This window comes from Drosophila virilis, chromosome 3 (assembly GCF_030788295.1).
Source record: "Drosophila virilis strain 15010-1051.87 chromosome 3, Dvir_AGI_RSII-ME, whole genome shotgun sequence".
Classification (NCBI taxonomy): Eukaryota; Metazoa; Arthropoda; class Insecta; order Diptera; family Drosophilidae; genus Drosophila; species Drosophila virilis.
Window position 1 is genome coordinate 3,654,819 of NC_091545.1, and position 18,902 is coordinate 3,673,720.

The 18,902-nt window shown below is 41.9% G+C and overlaps 6 protein-coding genes across 8 annotated transcripts; 2 read left to right on the forward strand and 4 right to left on the reverse strand.

The window, feature by feature from the left end:
- The first annotated feature begins 165 nt into the window (after positions 1-165).
- Positions 166-1,341, forward strand: Use1 (Vesicle transport protein Use1). Its single transcript, XM_002046264.4, has 4 exons — positions 166-375; positions 435-631; positions 692-1,030; positions 1,107-1,341. Exons 1-4 carry the CDS (start codon positions 233-235, stop codon positions 1,148-1,150), a joined length of 723 nt encoding a protein of 240 aa, XP_002046300.1. The 5' UTR covers positions 166-232; the 3' UTR covers positions 1,151-1,341.
- Positions 1,342-1,675: 334 nt separating this feature from the next.
- On the reverse strand, positions 1,676-2,668 carry Dhpr (dihydropteridine reductase). Its single transcript, XM_002046265.4, has 3 exons — positions 2,526-2,668; positions 2,275-2,461; positions 1,676-2,212 (listed from the first exon to the last, which is right to left on the reverse strand). Exons 1-3 carry the CDS (start codon positions 2,607-2,609, stop codon positions 1,776-1,778), a joined length of 708 nt encoding a protein of 235 aa, XP_002046301.1. The 5' UTR covers positions 2,610-2,668; the 3' UTR covers positions 1,676-1,775.
- Positions 2,669-3,394: 726 nt separating this feature from the next.
- l(3)73Ah (lethal (3) 73Ah) lies at positions 3,395-5,483 on the forward strand. The gene is made up of 4 exons (XM_002046266.4): positions 3,395-3,777; positions 4,225-4,377; positions 4,498-4,781; positions 4,849-5,483. The coding sequence occupies exons 1-4, from the start codon at positions 3,672-3,674 to the stop codon at positions 4,972-4,974; spliced, it is 669 nt and encodes a 222-aa protein (XP_002046302.1). The 5' UTR covers positions 3,395-3,671; the 3' UTR covers positions 4,975-5,483.
- Positions 5,367-6,723, reverse strand: tra (transformer). Of its 2 annotated transcripts, none has more exons than XM_002046267.4 (3): positions 6,381-6,723; positions 5,744-6,123; positions 5,367-5,680 (listed from the first exon to the last, which is right to left on the reverse strand). In XM_002046267.4, the coding sequence occupies exons 1-3, from the start codon at positions 6,412-6,414 to the stop codon at positions 5,495-5,497; spliced, it is 600 nt and encodes a 199-aa protein (XP_002046303.2). In that variant the 5' UTR covers positions 6,415-6,723; the 3' UTR covers positions 5,367-5,494. The 2 variants fall into 2 exon arrangements, with proteins under 2 accessions (XP_002046303.2, XP_032291354.1); XM_032435463.2 differs by having other exon boundaries at positions 5,744-6,311; positions 6,381-6,720.
- A 94-nt stretch (positions 6,724-6,817) lies between these two features.
- LOC6624097 (zinc finger protein Paris) lies at positions 6,818-8,249 on the reverse strand. Its single transcript, XM_002046268.4, has 3 exons — positions 7,444-8,249; positions 7,053-7,385; positions 6,818-6,994 (listed from the first exon to the last, which is right to left on the reverse strand). Exons 1-3 carry the CDS (start codon positions 8,181-8,183, stop codon positions 6,982-6,984), a joined length of 1,086 nt encoding a protein of 361 aa, XP_002046304.2. The 5' UTR covers positions 8,184-8,249; the 3' UTR covers positions 6,818-6,981.
- Positions 8,250-8,328: 79 nt separating this feature from the next.
- On the reverse strand, positions 8,329-18,854 carry Chd64 (calponin 3). 2 transcript variants are annotated; one of them, XM_002046269.4, is made up of 3 exons: positions 18,590-18,854; positions 9,230-9,571; positions 8,329-9,160 (listed from the first exon to the last, which is right to left on the reverse strand). In XM_002046269.4, exons 1-3 carry the CDS (start codon positions 18,641-18,643, stop codon positions 8,990-8,992), a joined length of 567 nt encoding a protein of 188 aa, XP_002046305.1. In that variant the 5' UTR covers positions 18,644-18,854; the 3' UTR covers positions 8,329-8,989. The 2 variants fall into 2 exon arrangements, with proteins under 2 accessions (XP_002046305.1, XP_015030985.1); XM_015175499.3 differs by lacking the exon at positions 18,590-18,854 and adding an exon at positions 9,657-9,689.
- Positions 18,855-18,902: the final 48 nt, after the last annotated feature.

Consider the following 18,902-nt stretch of genomic DNA (forward strand, 5'->3'; position numbering starts at 1 on the left):
AAAACAATTGTACAAAATCAACAATTGCTATGGAATTGCAAACAAATATTCAATTCATAAGCAAAAAAACAGTTTGCTTGCAGTTGATGTTCGATGATCGTGCTTGGCGCTGCATACATAGCGCGTGATGTCATGTTATCGATAGCTCAAAAAATACAAAACTGCTATCGATAGACAGAGATTTGTGTTATTAGCTAGCGATTATTAAGTGTTTAATGTTTTTATATATAAAATGGCCACGAAATTAAATGTTAACATTCGAACGCTGCTGGCCAACTGCGAGGATCTCGCCAAAAGCGAGGACAACTTTTGGCGGCTGCAAAAGTTTCTCAAATCCCTTGACACCATGATTGCCGAGCTGGCGGCGCTGGACGAGTGAGTGCATCCTTGCGTACGTGAATCTCAAACTCAAGCTCTCTCCTACTCCTGCACAGTGCACAAAGCGCGGCGCGCATACCCAGCTATAAGGAACGCCTGGCTGCCCTAAAGCTGACCACCGGCTACACCACAAACAACAATTCGCATGCAACTTCGAAGCGTTCGGATTCGGCCAGCGAAATTGCGCTCCAGGAGATGCGTCAGCTGCAGAACACAGCCAGGCACAACGAGCTGCGCAAGGATCTGCTGCAAGGTAGCCAAGCACAGGCAACTCCAGGCACTTATTAACCAATTTTCTCTTTCTCTTCATTAGATGCGGACGCGCTGCGTCGACGACGTGGCGCGGATGAGGCAACGCCTGGCGAGACGATCAACGGGAACAACATGAACGAGGCGGTCAAGTATTACAACAATGCGCAGGAGAAGATAACGGAGCACATGCTATCGCTGACGCGCAACCTGAAGGAGCAAACCGAAACGGCGAATCGTATTATTAAACGCGATACGGAGGTGGTGTCCCGTTCCACCGGCATGGCCGATCGCAACATCAATTCGCTTGGCAAGGAGGCCGACAAGCTGGAGCAGCACTCCCGCAAGGCCTACAAATGCTGGCTCTGGCTAATGATTGTCTTCGTTATTGTCGTCTTTATAGGTGAATCATCTGAAGTCGACTTTGATTTCAAATCCAATTCTAACTTCTCCTTCTCCTCCTCCTCATCTCTTTCCAGCCATGGTGCTCTTCATGAAAATCATGAAGAAGAAAAAGACGTAAGCGTAACGCTGCATTATCACGGTTCAATAGGTTATCCCAAATGCTGTAAACAAAAACGGAAAGCATTAAACGAAAGCGAGCGCAAAACGTTTCCCATGCCCCTGGCAAAGGCAGTTCCAACATTGAGACATCTGCTAGCAGATATAGTATACATATATATATATATATATATAGTAAATATTTGAACAGTAGTTGCCCATTTCTTAGTCTTAAGGCTGTCTTTAAGTTGTGGCAAGAACTTATGCCGGCGGCATTCGGATCGGTTTACTATATTATCTATTGTATAAACTTTGACCCCTAAAGAGATTCAAGATTTCTTGACTAAACCCAGCAACAATTTGCTGCTCAAAGAATCTGTTCATTATCAGAAAACTCATGTTTATTCAGATATATTATTTATAATGAATATGCACACAAGGTCGGATAACTATGTTCTATATGAATAAGTCGAGTCTGAAAAAGAGATGCTAAGCATGATTTTTAGGTGCATCTAACCTTAGGCAACCCGCAGATAACTTCTCTCTCTTCTCCCTTCTCTCTGCTATTTATTAATTGTTTAAGCACAAGCATTATATATAGTATATATATAGAGTATAACAATATCAAAGTCGGCTGTACTCGCTGTCTACTCCGCCGGAATGAGCTCCGTAATGCCGTTCTTTGTGATCAGCTGCAGCAGGGCGCCCGTTTTGGGGCGTTCCTGGTCCTGGGTCCATTTGCCAAAGAGCTGGGCGACTTCTGTGAGTGGGGTCCAGCTGCTAAAATCGGATTTCGGCATCCATTTGCGATTCATGGGCGTGTCCAGGGTGACGGGCAGTATGGAGACGACGAGCGCATCGCTGGGCAGGCCAGAATTCTCGCCGGCCAGCGAGCGTGTCAGCTGATGCACAGCCGCCTTGGCCATGCCATAGCCAATCATGCCGGGCGTGCCGGCCAGTGCGGGCTTGGCGCCCGTCAGCGCCAGCAAGCCGCCAGCCTTCAGATGCTGTGCAGCCAAGGCGGCCGAGATGGTCGAGCTCCAGACGCTCTGGCGCCACATCAGATCCGCGCTCTTGGCCAGATCTACATGCAGATCAAGAGAAGTGTTAGCCAAGCTGCTCCTTTCTTTCGGTTGGCTGACTTACCCTTCTTGGCATTGCCACCGGCCCAGCCGCCGGCCACACAGATGACAGCGTCCAGCTTTTGGCCAGCCAGAGATTCGGCCACTTTGCAAATGACAGACGACTCCTGATCCTCCCAGCTGGCATCGCGTGGCACCACAACGCTCGCGTCCGCTTGCTCGTTTTCGCTCAGATCAATGCTGCCAACCCACTGAAGGTTACATTTGTATTAAACAATCGCATTGCAATCCAAAGTGAAAGGCTTTGAGACTTACATAGTTATTGGCTTTGAAATAATCGACGCAGGCGGAGCCCAGTGCGCCCTTGCCTCCATAGATGACTACGCGACCCGCGGACATGATGCGTGCTGCCAGTTTGACGGTTTAAACTCAACTGAAGTCAGCAAAAGGCAACAACTTGTTAAGTGAGCGGCAAAATGACTCAAAAACACGTCGAGTCAAGCTTTTCTGGCTAAATTGTTGCGGGGTTTTTGGCCTGAAATCAAGTTATTTATTGTTGTTGTTGCTGCTTTGACTGTAAATTGACAGCAGCACTTGTTAATTCAGGTATTCTGATTTAATTAACTGAGAACAAGCACGCAAAACTTATTTGTTAGCAAGCAACAAGTGCCAAAAATCAATATTGTGGTATTTTTTGCGGTATTCTTTTGAAATGTTAATAACATAACAGCAGCTAGTAACTAACAGCACACACTGTTCTAACGCAGGCAAAATGAAACGAATTTTTATAAACAAAACAAGCAAAAGTTGCTCTGTGAAGCTAAACGGAAACTTATTAACAAAAGCTAAAGCAGTGCATTTATTTGCTGATAGTTATTAAGTGAGCTAGAAATTTGAATTAACAGTTTTGCCGATTACAGCAGCAGGTACTGTGGTGGCGGGTCGATTAATTGCCAATCTGTACAATTGCTGTTACTAGTGCAGCTAGAGACTTATTTTTAATTATTTTTATTTAATATTGGATAGTTCTATTTAGCATAGCGTAGCGTAGACATTTAAATTAGTTGAAAATGTTTCGGTTAAGCTGGATCTATTGAAACATCTGGCAGCGCCATTAGCATAATGGCCATTCACCGTGCACGATAACGATATGAGAATTGCCATTCACAATGGTCAATGTACACGTACACTCACACTCACACACGTACACGTACACACAATTTGGTCGTGATTTCTTTTATTTGTTTAAAAATAATAGCTAAATTACCGTTCAAATGTATAGCTAAGATGTGCAACAATATGTTGAGTGTTGAAAATACGTTTGCGCACAATTTGGCGCAATAGGCAAGCGAATTTTCGCCAACAAACGCAAAAGACAACAAATTGTTCGCCGAGCGAGGGAGAGAATTTTATGCGAGCGAGTTATTTATTTCATAAGAAATTGTTAATCAAACTGCCAAAATGGAGCGGCGCGTCAAGCTAAAGACCATCAATCCGCATATTACGTGTAAAATCTGCGGCGGTTACTTCATAGATGCGACCACAGTGACGGAGTGTCTGCACACATGTGAGTTGCCTTTGCTCTATGCTGTTTGCTAATTGCCAGTTACAGTTCAAGTGGCGGCAGCACCTGCACCGGTTCGCCTTTGCTTGCTGTTGCGCGCAGTCATGTTGAGCCGCCGAACGGTTACCGTTATCTACAATAAACAACCAAAACTTAAGCCAAAGCCCTGTTAGGCTCGGCGCTGGCAGACGTCGCAAACGTTGCCGGCTGATCGCGTGGGAGTTGAATTCTTTGTGTGTGGCAAAGGCTGGCAACGCCAAAACTTAATCCTACGCTTTTCTTTTTTTTAACATAAGTCAAATACAACGCAAGAATGTTAAGGAACCTTGCAGACTCTACATACATATACATGTACATTTAACCATATCACGAACACACGCCCACACACACACACGCATACATTTATATATATATATATTGATGGATATTTTGCATGGTCCCGTTTTACAGTTTGCAAAAGCTGTCTGGTCAAGCATCTGGAGGAGAAAAAGACATGCCCCACCTGCGACAACATCATACATCAGTCACACCCGCTGCAGTATATCAGCTTCGATCGCACCATGCAGGACATTGTGTACAAATTGGTGCCAAAGCTGCAAGAAGGTAGCGACAACTCAACAAAAAACCAAACATTTGTCAAACATTGTATTAAGCTGATCCCCCTACCACCCTCCCTCTCTCTCGCTCTCTCTCTCTCTCTCTCTCTCTCCCGCCTACCTGTAGATGAATCGCGGCGTGAACGTGACTTCTACAAGAGCCGAAATATGCCATGCCCCAAGGATATAACGCAAAATCACGAGGACGACAACGAGAAGGTGATGGACGCGCATGCCGAATCCGATTTCCATCGTCTCGACGAACAGGTCAACGTGTGCCTCGAATGCATTAGCAATAACTTTAAGAATCTGCAAAGACGCTTTATACGCTGCAGTTCGCAGGCGACGATAACGCATCTGAAAAAGCTGGTCGCCAAGAAGATACTCAACGGCATCGAAAAGTATCGTGAGGTGAGCATCGATTCATCGATATTGAGATATGCGATACATTATCGTAACGATTGTGTTTCGCTTACAGATCGATATACTGTGTAATGAGGAGCTATTGGGCAAGGATCATACGCTGAAATTTGTCTATGTGACGCGTTGGCGTTTTCGAGATCCACCGTTACGGCTGCAGTTTCGTCCTCGGGTCGAGCTTTAACACAAACAACTGTGTTAGCACAACAGCAAAAATGATCTATATATATATATATATTTTTTATAATTTATTGACATAGTGCTCTATTATATATATATATACATATGAATCTTAGGAGTTCCCCTAGTGTTAGTTCTCTCTAAACAAAACAGCATATATATATGTATATATATATATGTGTGTGTGTATGTATGTGTAAATGTGCATGTATAAAGTCGGCATAATGTAGTCGTTAAGTTGAACGTGATTAGCCTACTCCTCGTGTGACTTTTAGTTGCGACATTCTAGCGCCTGATTTAATCAAATTTAAACCCCCTCCCCCCCTCACCCCAACTCCCTTCCCTCTCCCGCTCTCTCGCACTCTCTCCTTCAAGACCCGTTCAAGAAATGCAATATTTTTGTATGTTTTTTTTTTAAAAATTAGTTTCATGTGTTTTATTTATTAATTGAATGTACAAAACCCACACACGAATGTATATAGCAGTTGAGTAAATAAATTTGTAATTATGTAATGTTTAAAAACTCAATTCGGCGCCTGCCGATCATTCCTATAGCTATAGCGCGGATGCGGACGGAACGGCCCGGCACGGTATCGAAACGGCGGAGGTCGCGCATAGGACCCAAAGTATGGATTCAAAGGACGCGGCTGCATTCCAAATGGCAGCGCGCCATACATGGGATTAAAGTGTGGACGCGGCGGCGGCCAGCCCTGAAAAACAAAGTTCATTAATTAATTGATTAACGCGGAGGAAGGATCACCAGAGCTACTCACGTAGGCATACGAATACTCTGCCGCAGGCACTGGCACGGGCACCGTTATAATTCGTGGCGTTCGAGAGCGACCCCGACTCCGACTTCGACTGCGACTACGCCGGCGACGCGAGCAGCTGGATGAGGAGGTCTTCTGGCGGCTGACGCTGCGATGACGCACATAGCTTCTGGAACGCCGTCGCTGGCAGCGGCTCTGCTCCGGCGAATGGGTTCTAGATCGGGAACGCGGACGTTCATGGCGAGACCGGCGCTCTCTGGGCGGTGTTGGTGTGCGTTTCTGTGTTGTTTTTAGCTTGCGCAGATTGCGCACCCGATCCCGTTCCCGCACCTCGTCTGCGAAATATGGCATCTTCTCCCTTTGGCGTGAACGCCGCCTTGTATCTACATGCAATACACATTAAAAAGGGCATTTTCAGTATTAGGCGTGTTGCTTGGCTCGGCGTGTTGTTAGGTTTTCATTCATTTCCTCTTGTTTAGCTTCCGGCGTCTGCGTTTTGGTTACGGAAATGCTTCGTTTACGCGTCCATTTTGTGCGTTCCATTGTAAATCACTTTTCACACAATTTGTCACTAGAAAAAAAACAACAAAAATATTGTATGCACAATATGCTTAATAATTATATTTAACACAATACGGACCTCTTGGTGAACGGGAACTGCTGTCGGCGTCCATATTTTATATATATATAGAGATAAAAATTTTACGCTATTTGCGCACTTGCAATTTTCATGAAGCATACAAGGCCAAGGTTACGTGTTGCGCTGATGCACCTGTGACGTCACACACTGCATGTTGCTAATTGTCCATGTCACTTAGAACTTGTTGTTTTTCACAGCTATGCACGTATTTTACATTTTGTTAAAGCACTTTTAATGCAATTTTCTTTAAAATTTATAGTTGTTTCGAAAACAAAGTCCTTGAAATGGTTCTTTGATTGCAATGAGAGTTAAAAGTTGCACACTCATTGACAATCTTGGCTGCGCCTAACCATGAGCCCGGCTGCATAATAGAGATGTGAGAATACCGATAGACAGTGTATCGATGTTATTTTAATTCATTGCACCAAACTATCGAATTTAAGCCAATTTTTAGATTTTTAATAGTATTTTACAAATTTATATTACATGCTAGCATAAAATTGGAGCATTTTAACGCTTCCTTATCTTTTTTCAATTTGAATACTCAAAGGTATCCGGTGTCTGCTGCTTCAACCGTATTGCGGCAATGTGGCTCACTCGACTACGACTTTCGGCTGCAAATTAAATTGATGTGTTGATAAACAAGCCGGAGAATGGAATTGTGCTACTTACGACAATCTTCCGGGAAACGTTCGACCACTGTGAGCCTTCTCCATGTGGCTGCGACAATAGTCGCTTCGCGCAAACGATTCGGCACACCATGGACACTTAAAGGGACGTTCGCCCGTATGGTGGCGCATGTGCCTCTTGAGATTGGTGACCAGTCGAAAGGATGTTGGGCAGATGGTGCACGCATATGGACGTTCCGTGCTGTGTGTCGCAATGTGTCTTCTGAGCAATTGATTGGTTGCATATTGCTTTTCGCAAATGGTGCATCGGTTACTTTTCTTGTCCAACTTTGGCCTGGCAATGATCCTGGCACTGGACTTGCTTGCGAGGTGCCATCTGTGAAGCATTTCAAATAAGATACATGCGAACAAGTTATGTGGCCACATTTACTCACTTCTTGTGCAGGCTCAAAATGCTCATATGGGCGAATTGCTTGCCGCACATTTGGCACTTGTACGGCTTTGAGCTAAGCTCGCTGGGCGCCTCCTCAGCGCTCGGCTCTGTTTGCGGCTGGACGCCTGCTCTTCGCAGCGTTTCTTTAGACTCAACGCGTTTGCTTTTGTTGGCATTGGGCAGGGGCACAGGCACGGGCACGGGTGTACGAGAGCGACTGCTTCGTGAGGATGCGGTCGTCCTTTGACGGCTGCCACTGGAACGCCGCGGGCGCTGGCTGCAGTTGATCGTGGATCTGGGACGCTTTAGCTCATGTCGTGGCGGGCTGGCTTTGGTTGGCGTTGGTGTGCGTTTCTGGCTGGAATCAGAGTCAACTACGCTGGACGCTTCGTCAGCTGTCATCTCTTGCTCCTGCTTGATGCATAACCCCTTCGTGTCGTCCTTTATTGGCGTGCCATTAGTTCCATTGAGCAAGTTGCATTTGGCGCTGGCCACCAGCTGCCGGTAGCTCTCCTCACACATGCGCTTGAATCGGAATGCGTTCTGTGCGCTCAGTATGCAGCTCAGGCAAATGTGCTGAGGCAGTGTATCATTGGATTTGATGTGACAATCGGCGCACTCGTTCAGCATATCCGCCAGGCATGGCTCCGGCTTGCCCTTGTGTATTTCCAGCCGCTTGGCGAAGATGTCCACAAGCGTAACAGATGAGTTTAAGCAAATGCGGCAAATCGCACTGTCCATGCTTTGAAAGATTTGCTTGGCCTTAGCGTGGAATGTTTGCGAGCCGCCAGTGTGATCGCACGCAATGCAGTTATCGATAGTTTTTCTGCGATAGTTGTTGTCACGCTCGCGCCAAATATCGATATAACAAAATAATCAATCGCCATTGTTAAAAGAATAATTATTTATTTTCAACATTGAATAACATTTAAAATACATATATCATTTAAATGTGTCGTAATACATAGTATATTTGTTTTAAACTGTTTTGATTCTTGATTAACATGCGTTTTAAATGCTTAGCTATTGATTGAAATTCAGGTGGTTAGTTTTGTTCAACAACTCTGTAAACGTTGTGTTTGACGTTTAAAAAGACGTTAAATTTGAAATTTGGCGGCAATTGAGCCACAAGGCAATTCGTTGCGTTTATGTGTTTTCCACATATTCTGGTCATGGCACGTTAATTGAGTGCTTCTTGGTTCTGTATATATTGTTGTATTGTTTAAATCGTGCCAAAATGCAGTAGTTGGTTATTTGTTGTTGAAAATAGAATTATAATCATTCTAAAAGCTCATCCGTACGTTTTGGGTACTTAATAATATTAAATTAAAAGTAATTTATGTTATTACGTCTGATGCAATCATGATCAATTCAATTCTCCTTCTCTTTTTTATAAATACACTTTCTTTCTGTTTTAGCGGAATGTGCGGCAAACGTGGCCAAACGGAAATTGTCAGCTTTTGGTTTTGGCTTAACTGCGGAATGTGTGTTTGTGTGTGTGTGTGTGTTGTGTGTGTGTGTTGTGTGTGTGTGAGAAGTTGCAGCGTCTACATGTGCCTGGTGTTGCCAAAGTTAATGCCCGACTGGGTGGCGCCCTTATTGGAGCCGTACTGTAGGGAGATAACATTCTGGCCGGCACGCAGCTGCTCCTCGCTAAAGTTGCGCACATTCTTGTCCGCCTCCTTGGGCCCAATCGATGGCTTGTTGAAGTTTGAGGCCTGTTTGGAATGTGAAACGTGGCATTAATGAATAATCAATAACAATAGCTGTGTTTGCCGGTGGCTCACCTTGCGACCCAGCGACTGCAAGCAGATGACGACAGAATTGAGATTCTGACGTTCCCAGAGATCGACACTCTGGAAGGTCTCCTGTGTGGGCACACCAAAGTTTTTGGCACACTCCAGGAATGCCGAAATGTTCTCCATGCACTTGAAGGCCATTTTGCTCTCGTTGATCTTCTTGATGCAGCCGGGCTGCAAAGCATTGGCCAGCTTGCACAGAATCACGCCATCCTTGAGCACCTCAAAGAAGTTGTCCGTATCGCCGGATGTGTTGATCGGCTCGGCTGTCACGGCCTTAATCCATTCCAGTGACTCCTGTGCCAGCTCCTCGCTGTACTTCGAATTGATCTATAAGAATGCGAGAAATCTTTAGTTTACTATCTCACATATCCTTTATAATGTTTCCATATCCATGCGTCTGGACTGGCAGCACCTTGGACTGATACGACATGTCGACGGCAAGTGTGCTCGGTTAGACTGAAGCCACTTCGCAAATGCAATCATGTCCAGCCATATATATTCTGGCGTTATCTGGGCCAATAGTTCCAGATAAGCCAACCTATCGCTAATTGGCCATAAACACGACTCGTATAGCTGCACGGCTATAATTCAAGTTTGGATAAGGATAAGATTGCAGTTTCCGAGACATCGTCACTCCCCAAATAAAAAACCCACCAAAATATAAGTTTCCATATATCAGACCCCTATATATATATATATATATTAAATACACAGCTCGAAAAAGGCGTTTCTTTGATAAGCACAGTTTGAAGAAACCCAAAAACCGAGCTAAGAGCATTTGAATTGTTTATAATTCGCACTAAATTTGAGATCCGCTCGAAATGGTCTTGAAATTAGTAGACATTTTCTTGATTTAAGTAATGTAAGAAAGTATATAAAATAAAGTAAAGGTTTTGAATTCAGAACTAATATAAACTTATATCAAGTTTTAAAAGAAACTCTTTTTAAGATTATAAAGACTTTAAATGATCTTGAAATAAGTTTTTGATTAAGAACTAATATAAACTTATTTCAAGTTTTGACAGAAATTCTTTTAAAGATTATAAAGCTTGAAAAAGATGTGAAGGTCTTAAATTCAGTTTTAAAAGGAGCTCTTTTTAAGATTATAAAGACTTTAAATTTGCTTGAAATAAGTGTGTAAGTTTGAAACTTATTTGAAGTTTTAAAAGGAACTCTTTTTAAGATTACATTGAGCTACGCTTAACTTACTTTTAAAGTCAGTTTCTTTTAAGAATAAATTGTACTTAGCTTAAGATTTATTTGATTTGAAGTTAAGAGATTGAAAGTTTGTTCTTAGTTTAAGATTTATTTGATTTGAAGTTAAGAGCCAGCATCATGTAAATATTATACACAAAATCAGGTTTCCTTTTTTAAGTGAAGAGTTAATGTTAAGCTCAAACTGGACATGGTTTAACTTGAATCAAGCCAAAACTACTTGATTTCAATTTAAATCTAATTTTGTAAGGTTTTCTTTTTGAACTTATGAATCGATTGATTTCAGTCTTGATTTGAGCGTAAAGTTCTTAGCATATGTCTCTAAAAATTGTCAGTTCAGTCACGTTCTCAATCTCAAATCAATAACCATATTTGCTTATGTCGAACTGCTGCTGCTGCTGTTGCTGCTTTTGCTGCCTGTTTGTGTTTTTGGCCATATAAGGTGTAAAAGCTTAAGCCGGCTGCTGTTTGGGCGTCCTTCGCACCGTTTTGGCTTTGGAATCGAGGCCCACTTGTTGAGCGTTATTGGAGTGGACATTTGGCTGTGGCGCTAAACCACAAAATGTTGTCAATACTCGCGCTTTGCGTGTTGTATTTCCATTTGGCTCAAATCAGGCAGTTATTAGTTATATTTAATTGAATTGCTGTCGCTAACCGATTTCAGATTAGCAAACATTTATTAGTCTTCCTCTCCCTCTCTCCCTCTCTCCCTCTCTCTCTCTCTCCCTCGTCTCTATTAAAATAAATGATCTCAGAGACAAATGTTGGGTTTGTCGCCAATTGAAGTGGTTGCTCGCTTTGATTGCGCCTATGTTTGTGTTGCTTTTTGCAATTGACAAAGCGAAAACAACTGAAAGCGTTCCAGACGTGCCAATACTCTGTTCACAGTGCAAAAAGTAACTACGGAAAATGAGGTTCAGAAAGCATCTTCTTAATTTGTGGTTTGGTGACTCTAAAACTGTTAGCTAAAGCAGTTCACTTCAAACTGTACAGTTTTTTGGTCGCATGGCTCGCTCTTCAGAGACAGCTAAACGCAGTGAATGTAAGAATGTAAGCTCAAGTCGAAGACTTTTAAACCGTGAGTGATCCCGTGACTCTAAAACTTTAAACTATGAGCCACATAATCAGTTGTTCTTGTTAAACTGTATGACAAATTCAATGATTGTCAAACTGTAAGCCATTAAATAAATGTCTTCGCGACTGTAAGACTGTAAGCTCAAGTCAAAGACTTAAAAACGGTTATCGATTAATTCATCGAATTCATGACTCTAAAACTGTAAGCAAAAGTCAATGACTTGTAAACTGTGATATATATATTGCTTCAATTTGTAGGGGCGCGCATGATCTTCAGACTTTCAAACTATGAGCCATTTAATCAGCGACCTTGTGACTCTTAAACTGTAAGCAAAAGTCAAGGATTTTAAAACTGTAAGCCACTCTAGCTCTAGATTTTCTCGACTATTTAGTTGAAAGTCAAACTCAAAACCCATATACCCCATTTACCACTTGGTAAACAGCGTATAAATATTGTTGTTCTGCTTGTCCCTTATCGCACAGGCTGCCCGCCCTGTAAAAGGGAAATGCACAGGGGCTGCAGGTGGGAACGTGGGCTGTATTTGTGCAGTGCAAAAGTGAAGGTGAATGCACTGTGCCGGGCCGCAGCCGATCGCAACGGTAGTTCGTTCTCATATTGATAAGCAAATTTTTATGAGCTGTTCATTGCAGGCGAAACCCAATGAAAATATTTAATGGGCCGATCAGGTAGCCGATATGCAGATCTATTTAAAGGCCGTTAAAATGTAAATCAACGAACAAACCAAATGCTTTTTACCCTCAGAAAAGAGGGTATAACTAGGGCTTGTATGCGACGGGTAGCCTCGAGGCAGCTCCTGTATAAGAACTTGTATAAGAACTTAGTATAAGAGCTTAGTATAGGAACTAGAGACAAGACATACTCTACTCAAGTTTTGGCAAAATCAAACATATTGCCCCCAGAAAAGAAAACACCAATCTATTTTTATTGCAGCAGGGTACAGGGTATCTTTAAGTCAGGCAGTCTCGACTGTGCTAGAATTCATTTGTTATATATGAGTTTGCACTGCTTTTGCTGTGGTTCCCTTGATATTTGAAATGCGCTTAACAGCCGCAATTATCGATAATGTTATTTGAATATACTTAACAGACGCAATTATCGATAATGTTATCGTTGGCAAAAGTTTGCCATCTTCAAAATATACTTAACAGCCGTTATCTTTACCAAGAGCTGACTATCTTTCAAATAATACTTAACAGTCGCAATTATCGATAATGTTACCGCTGCTGAAAGTTGACCATCTAATAGCAGCAATTATCGATACTGTTATCGAGCGTTTTAGCAATCTACGCAATTACCGCAATTGGAAAGCCAAATTTGGCATAACGGTTAAAAGGTTTAACAACCTGTTCGGCTCATTAGATAAAAGCTGTTAACCCCGAAAAAAAAAAACAGAAGAGAAAAGAAAGAAAAGATTGCTGAGAACAAAAGGTTTGAGCTTTTGGACAATTTATCATGATTTTTCAAAAACAATTAATAAAAATCGATATTGATTGACATTTTCTCGAGACGACGACGACGATGATGAGCACAATAATTTGGTTGATGGCAGATAAATTGACGCCCTCGAGGCGATATGAATAAATTTTGATGAAATATGCATAGATTATGGCCAAGAGATTCTAAGAGCTGGCTACAGTTTTATGTTTATTTAAGCACATAAATAAAAAGCCGTTTTAGACATGTTAATGAATTCGAACGATTTCTTACACATTTTGCGTTCGATGCATAAATATTTATAGATTTTTTTTTGTTGTTGTTTATTTATTTGTTTATTTACTGGAATTTGGAATTGGCAACTGAGAATTGGCAAACACGGCTTACAACATATGATAACAAAAGGGGGGGTCAAAAGGAACGGGCGCTACCGACTAGTGGATACCCTGAACCCTCCACTATTCTAGAAGTAACATATCACGTTTGGTGACTCTAGCTCTTAATATTTATCCAAATTGCTCAAAAAACCGAATTTCGATATAGATATTTATCGATTGCCTGGAAACGGCGCAAGTTATCGTTTATCGGAAACAAACGCTTGGAGGAGCTACAGTTCCAGCTCCGGTTCAGACAGACGGACTCGACTCGGCTATTGATGCTGATCAAGAACATATATGCAATATATACTGTATGGAATCGGAGCTGCTTCCTTCTGTCGGTTGCATGCATTTGCATTTAGCACAATTACAATAGACCCCTCTTTAACCCAACGAACAATATTTTGTTTCTTCTTCTTTTTGAGCTTTTTATTTTAATTTGTTTTTTCTCTTTCCTCCATATACAAAATAATTTCAATGAGTCAGCAGCCCTCCGAACATGGTTTCGCGATGAGGTCGCCGCGAAATTCGACGACAAATATGATTTTCTGCTTCTTCCTGCACTTCTTGCTCTTCCTCTTCTTCACTGTGTTGAAGTACAGTAAATAATTGAACACATGCATGTGTGTGTGTGAGTGTGTGTGTGAGTGTGTGTGTGTGTGTGCTTTGCCTTATCGAAGAGAGCGCAAAAAGTATGTGTATACAGAAATAAATGTCGCGCCGGGCGGGAGCGGAATTCGCTTATCAACGTATTCTCTGTTTCTACTCAACAATATCGAAAACAATTGTTTTCTAGGCCATGTTCTTAAAAGCAGTTAAAAAAACAAAAAAGAACATTTCGCCAACATTTCGGCACTGCGGGCGCATACACTTAGCAAAATAATCAAGTGAATTGTGTTAAAATTCTTGATTTGACGAAGTTTTTCTTAAGTTTCCAAAGTTCTGAAAAGCAAAGCTCAGATGCAGTCCTTAATAAACTTTATCCTCAACTTTATATATTTTTGTGTTTAAATGGATTCACGCTTTTTTTAAGCATGCAAGTTCATGTTGCAAGCACTTTTTACTTAAACGAAGTTGCCAAAGCAGTTGCCAAATACTTTTAAGAAATCTAGGAAATGTTTCATACATATTTTAAGCATGCAAACTATTAAATTAAGTATTTTCTACTTAATCCAAGTTTCTCATATCCTCCCATATTCCCAAATCTGGAAAATGTTTCATGCTTATCTTGAGTCTAAATATTATATAGAATTTACGAACAATTTGTAAGTCTAGGAAATGTTTCATGCAAATCTTAAGTTCGCATATTTTAAAAATGCCTATTTTCTACTTGATTCAAGTCATGAATGATATAAAACCAACTTCCCAGAAGTTTTCGCCAAGTGTGCCGTAACCTATCAGAGACGACACTGACATTGAGGCCAGACCTCTGACTGGGTCTGTGGGTCAGTTGATAAATGAGGCGCGATTACGCGCAATTACAGAGCAGCGCGACAATGCAAAACAACTGGGAGAAACTAATTATTTTATTTAAATTTTTTTTCAGAAGTTTTTGATGGAGTTGCCAGATACGGTTTACTGTACAGTAAAACAAATATATATGGGTGTTGTTGGCTGCCCGCACACGCAAGGCGCATTAGCAAGGGCCAAGCCTGAAAGCCTCTTCATTAGCTCGAAAGGGCTTTTAGTTAAATTAAAAGTGCCCCATGCCAAAAGCACACACAACTTGCTAAAGACCTGCTGATTCGCCCCCCTTCGAACACAAATTGTAAAGCTGCGGGCGAGCCAAAACCGGACTCAAGCCCCAAGCAAATTGTCAGTGTTGAACAGCGCCAACGCGGCAAAGCGAAAAAAATACTCATCTTGGCAAACACCCACTGCCAAAAACTACAAAAAATTGCAATGTACAAAAAAAGTACAGCGTTGTGAACTAGTAAATACCCTAACATTTGAAAAAAAACTCGATTTTTGTGCGTTAGTTGCTTTTGTGAAACTTCGTTCTCTTAAAATTTGTTTAAACAATTCCTTATTTCTCTAGTTTACTTTTATTTTTAGATGTCAATTCAAAAGTACGTTATCTCGTTGCAATGGGCATCGATAAATTCTACAAAAGCACGCTATCGATATATTCTACATAAGATATCGATAGTACTAGTATTTCTAGTATATACATTCTTACATATAGTATACATGTAATATAGACCGTACTTAAGACTTTGTTATGATTTTGATGCGTAACACATTCCGTGACAGAATCGAAATACCCTCAGGAAGAGTGTGATCTATGGAAATAGGTAATTGCCAGTCAGCAGATGCTGTTGACTGACATGCGAGGCTTCAAGGAGTCTATAAATACATATGTATGTGTGTGTGTGTGTGTGTGTGTGTGTGTGTGTGTGGTTAGGGTCGCATAAATCTAACAAAAGCTGACGCAAGTTTCCGTTTCAAGAAGTCGCGCGTAATGTATAAAATATTTATGTGCATCTTTTGTCTCATTCGCACTTACGTTTAGCGGCGAGGCAACGGATCATTGCGTAATGATAATGTGGCAGGGATACACAGAGTTAAAACGATCGGCCAGATGATGTCATTATTGAGTTTTGAGCGTAAGCAATAACTCAGCGCAAAATGATTAGTTAAGACAAAAAAAAAAAATCTAAACAGTTGACGCATAACTTAACGAAATAATAGAGCATGCGTGTGTGCGTGTACATGTGGGCGTAGCTCTCTCTCTCTGTGTGTGTGTGTGTGTGAGAGGCATTACGTGCAAGTAAGCGACGCTTAAAAAGGGAGAAAAAAAAAACTATCGTCAAATCTGTTCGCCACTTGCGATTATTCATTTTCGCTTTCTTTTCGATGTGTCACGGCTGCTGCTCGCTGACAATTACAAAGCTTTGCGAATGACCGATATTCGAAAAAAAAAGAAACAGCCAAAAAATAAATATATAAGCACTCGAGCTTTGAATACCGCAAATTAAACGAGGTCAATGATGTGTCGGATTTTAGCTGTTTTTCTCTTGTATTTTTGTTATGCCAAAATATAAACATTGCACAACACTGCACAGTGTTACAATGTTGACAAATGTATAATGTTAAGCCCGGTTTATTTCAATTCCAGCATTAAAATGGGAACTCTATTTTCTATTTTCGTTGGCAAACCGAGTTTCACCGGAAATCCAAACAACACTTGATTTATGATTAACTATGTTGCCAACACTTTTTATGGCTTATCTACAACAATTATAATGCGTAGCTCTTCTATACGCAGACAGTACATCATTTTTTTTGTTATAAAAAAAAAAAAAAAAAACAACGAACCTGGAAGAGCTCGGCAAGTTCCATTTGGTAAACTGATACCGATGGGTACTTGCTGCGGATGTATTAATGTGACCATATCTATGTTTGCCTGTGTGCGTGTGTCTGTGTCTGTGTTCCAGTGATTACTATAGGTACGTGCTAACGCTTCTATGGGTACCCATATACATGGAAGACGAATGGGCGAACAACAGACAAGCGAACGACTAATTAATGGCAACATGGTCACAGCGGGGTCGTGGAGGGGCGCCTAGGGTTACGCTTAGGGTTTGGTTAGAATGTTGAATCTGGGTAAATGGTCGATGAAAATGGTGAAGAGTGGGTAGAGAGAGAGAGAGAGAGAGGGGGGGGGGGGGGGGTGACTGTTGCGCCTTTCAATAGTTGCTCGATTTTGCTGAAATTTGAGTCGTTGCCATAAAAGTACACAAAAATAACTGGCAACTGAATCGGCTCTCGCACACACACAAGCACACACACACACACACACAGACAGATAGATAGTCAAATGGGCAAACAATTTTTAAAAGTTGATTCAGCGGCATGTTGTTTTTGTTTGCTTATGCCACACATACATGCGCGCACGCACACGCACACACCTATTTACAGACTTTTAAGTGCGGCGCGCATGTGTGTTAGTGCGTCAAAAGGTGCTATCGCTGCGTACGATACCCTTGCGAAGGGTATACTAATTTCGTCACGGATTGTATACGCTAGTTATATTTATCATAGATATATATCATTGCTTTCTACCGAAAAATGTGTTTTAATTTGCGACACTTGAAAAATGTTCAAATTATCTTGATCATGTCGCAACTATTTCTCGTTATTAGCAAATATATCTAGTAGTAAGGAAGGGCATTCAAACTTCGTCAAATCGTAGGTAACTTTCTTGCGGCTTCTTCAATATTTTTTTTTTTTTTTGGAAGTTAACGAAGACGGGCAGCTGGCAGGCAGCCCAATGACATCATCGCGCTCTCTCTCGCTCCTGCGAAGCCGTTGATCGCCGCGAAAAGGGGGAGAAAATAAAAAAGGGAGGCAGAGGCGCAGCAACAAGCCATGCGGCAAGCGGCGGGGCGACAACGCTAAGGGAATGTCCCTCGTTTGGTGCCTTTTTCTGTTTTATTTTTTTTGTTATTTTGCTTGGCCAATGCCAATGTAACTGTAGACTGTAGTTGTTTTTGTAGTTGTCGTCCATTAGCGGACTGCACTTAATCCTATCCCCCACCTCCGCCCCCCTCCCGCAACGACGCACAACATATACGATTTCAAATTTCACTCACGTCTCTTTGCCTTCGGCGCTGCCACAGGGACAGTGCATTGCGTAATTGCCAAAGGGGGGCCGGTAAAGAGAGTGACAGAGAGAGTGTGGGGGGGGGAGGGGTCTGGGATACATACAAAGCCAGTTCCGTATATATGTAAAATGCTGTAAATAAGCGTCGCTAATGTCAAATTAGTTTAAGAGAGATGCAAACAATGAACGAGGGAGCTTTGCGGCTGCTGCGATCCCTTCGCTCGCTGCAGCTGAGCGCAAGGCGCATAGCAACTGGACTTAGAGACGAACATTCGCTCAATGCAACTAATTGAAGCTCAACAATGCTGCAGTTAAAGCGCAATCAATCGCTTAATTAAGTTTACGCTCAAGAGATTATGCATGCATGGCCAGATACTTAGATACAAACACACACACACACACACACACAGTCATGCATACTTAAAGATGACTTATCAACGCGCATTGCGAATTTGGAATGAGGTCATTTCTAAGACCATTTTTAGTCTGGTTTTTGGCGCGCGAGAGCAGACGCAACTCGGCTTTAAATGCCCAAATAAAGGCAATGCAGCTTAACAAGCACACACACATACACAGGCATTCAACAGTATATTTGTTTTTGGCAAAATTTTGGTTACCTTGCGCTGCGCTTCGGCCGCAAAGCCACTCTTTGGAGCACGATTCGACGACATGTTAATGTTTGTTGCGGTTGCTGCTGTTGCGGCTGCTGGATTTTAGGCTGGAAACGGGTTTGTAGGGTGCGTTATGTTGGTCAAAAAGTAGCTTAGCGTTGCACTCGGGCCAATGGAATGTTTATCACAATTGTTAAGTATTAATTTCTTGTTTATTTTGGAGAACGCTGCGTATAAAACACGTCCGCACACAACAAATACTAAAAGCGCTTTGAGCATGCCATCAAAACAGTCAACAGAAAGAAAACTAGAAGCGTTA

Excerpts from the sequence above, each read along its gene's own strand:
- Dhpr (XM_002046265.4), bottom strand. The coding sequence starts at position 2,609 with ATGTCCGCGGGTCGCGTAGTCATCTATGGAGGCAAGGGCGCACTGGGC. Across the intron at positions 2,462-2,525 it reads ATTTCAAAGCCAATAACTAT|TGGGTTGGCAGCATTGATCT; the intron begins GTAAGTCTCAAA and ends TGTAACCTTCAG. Across the intron at positions 2,213-2,274 it reads CGGTGGCAATGCCAAGAAGG|ATCTGGCCAAGAGCGCGGAT; the intron begins GTAAGTCAGCCA and ends ATCTGCATGTAG.
- LOC6624097 (XM_002046268.4), bottom strand. The coding sequence starts at position 8,183 with ATGGACAGTGCGATTTGCCGCATTTGCTTAAACTCATCTGTTACGCTT. Across the intron at positions 7,386-7,443 it reads ATTTTGAGCCTGCACAAGAA|ATGGCACCTCGCAAGCAAGT; the intron begins GTGAGTAAATGT and ends AATGCTTCACAG.
- Use1 (XM_002046264.4), top strand. The coding sequence starts at position 233 with ATGGCCACGAAATTAAATGTTAACATTCGAACGCTGCTGGCCAACTGC. Across the intron at positions 376-434 it reads GAGCTGGCGGCGCTGGACGA|TGCACAAAGCGCGGCGCGCA; the intron begins GTGAGTGCATCC and ends ACTCCTGCACAG. Across the intron at positions 1,031-1,106 it reads CGTTATTGTCGTCTTTATAG|CCATGGTGCTCTTCATGAAA; the intron begins GTGAATCATCTG and ends ATCTCTTTCCAG.
- tra (XM_002046267.4), bottom strand. The coding sequence starts at position 6,414 with ATGGACGCCGACAGCAGTTCCCGTTCACCAAGAG. Across the intron at positions 6,124-6,380 it reads CAGTTCCCGTTCACCAAGAG|ATACAAGGCGGCGTTCACGC; the intron begins GTCCGTATTGTG and ends TATTGCATGTAG. Across the intron at positions 5,681-5,743 it reads CAGAGTATTCGTATGCCTAC|GGCTGGCCGCCGCCGCGTCC; the intron begins GTGAGTAGCTCT and ends TTTGTTTTTCAG.
- Chd64 (XM_002046269.4), bottom strand. The coding sequence starts at position 18,643 with ATGTCGTCGAATCGTGCTCCAAAGAGTGGCTTTGCGGCCGAAGCGCAG. Across the intron at positions 9,572-18,589 it reads CGGCCGAAGCGCAGCGCAAG|ATCAATTCGAAGTACAGCGA; the intron begins GTAACCAAAATT and ends GCATTCTTATAG. Across the intron at positions 9,161-9,229 it reads TGCAGTCGCTGGGTCGCAAG|GCCTCAAACTTCAACAAGCC; the intron begins GTGAGCCACCGG and ends CATTCCAAACAG.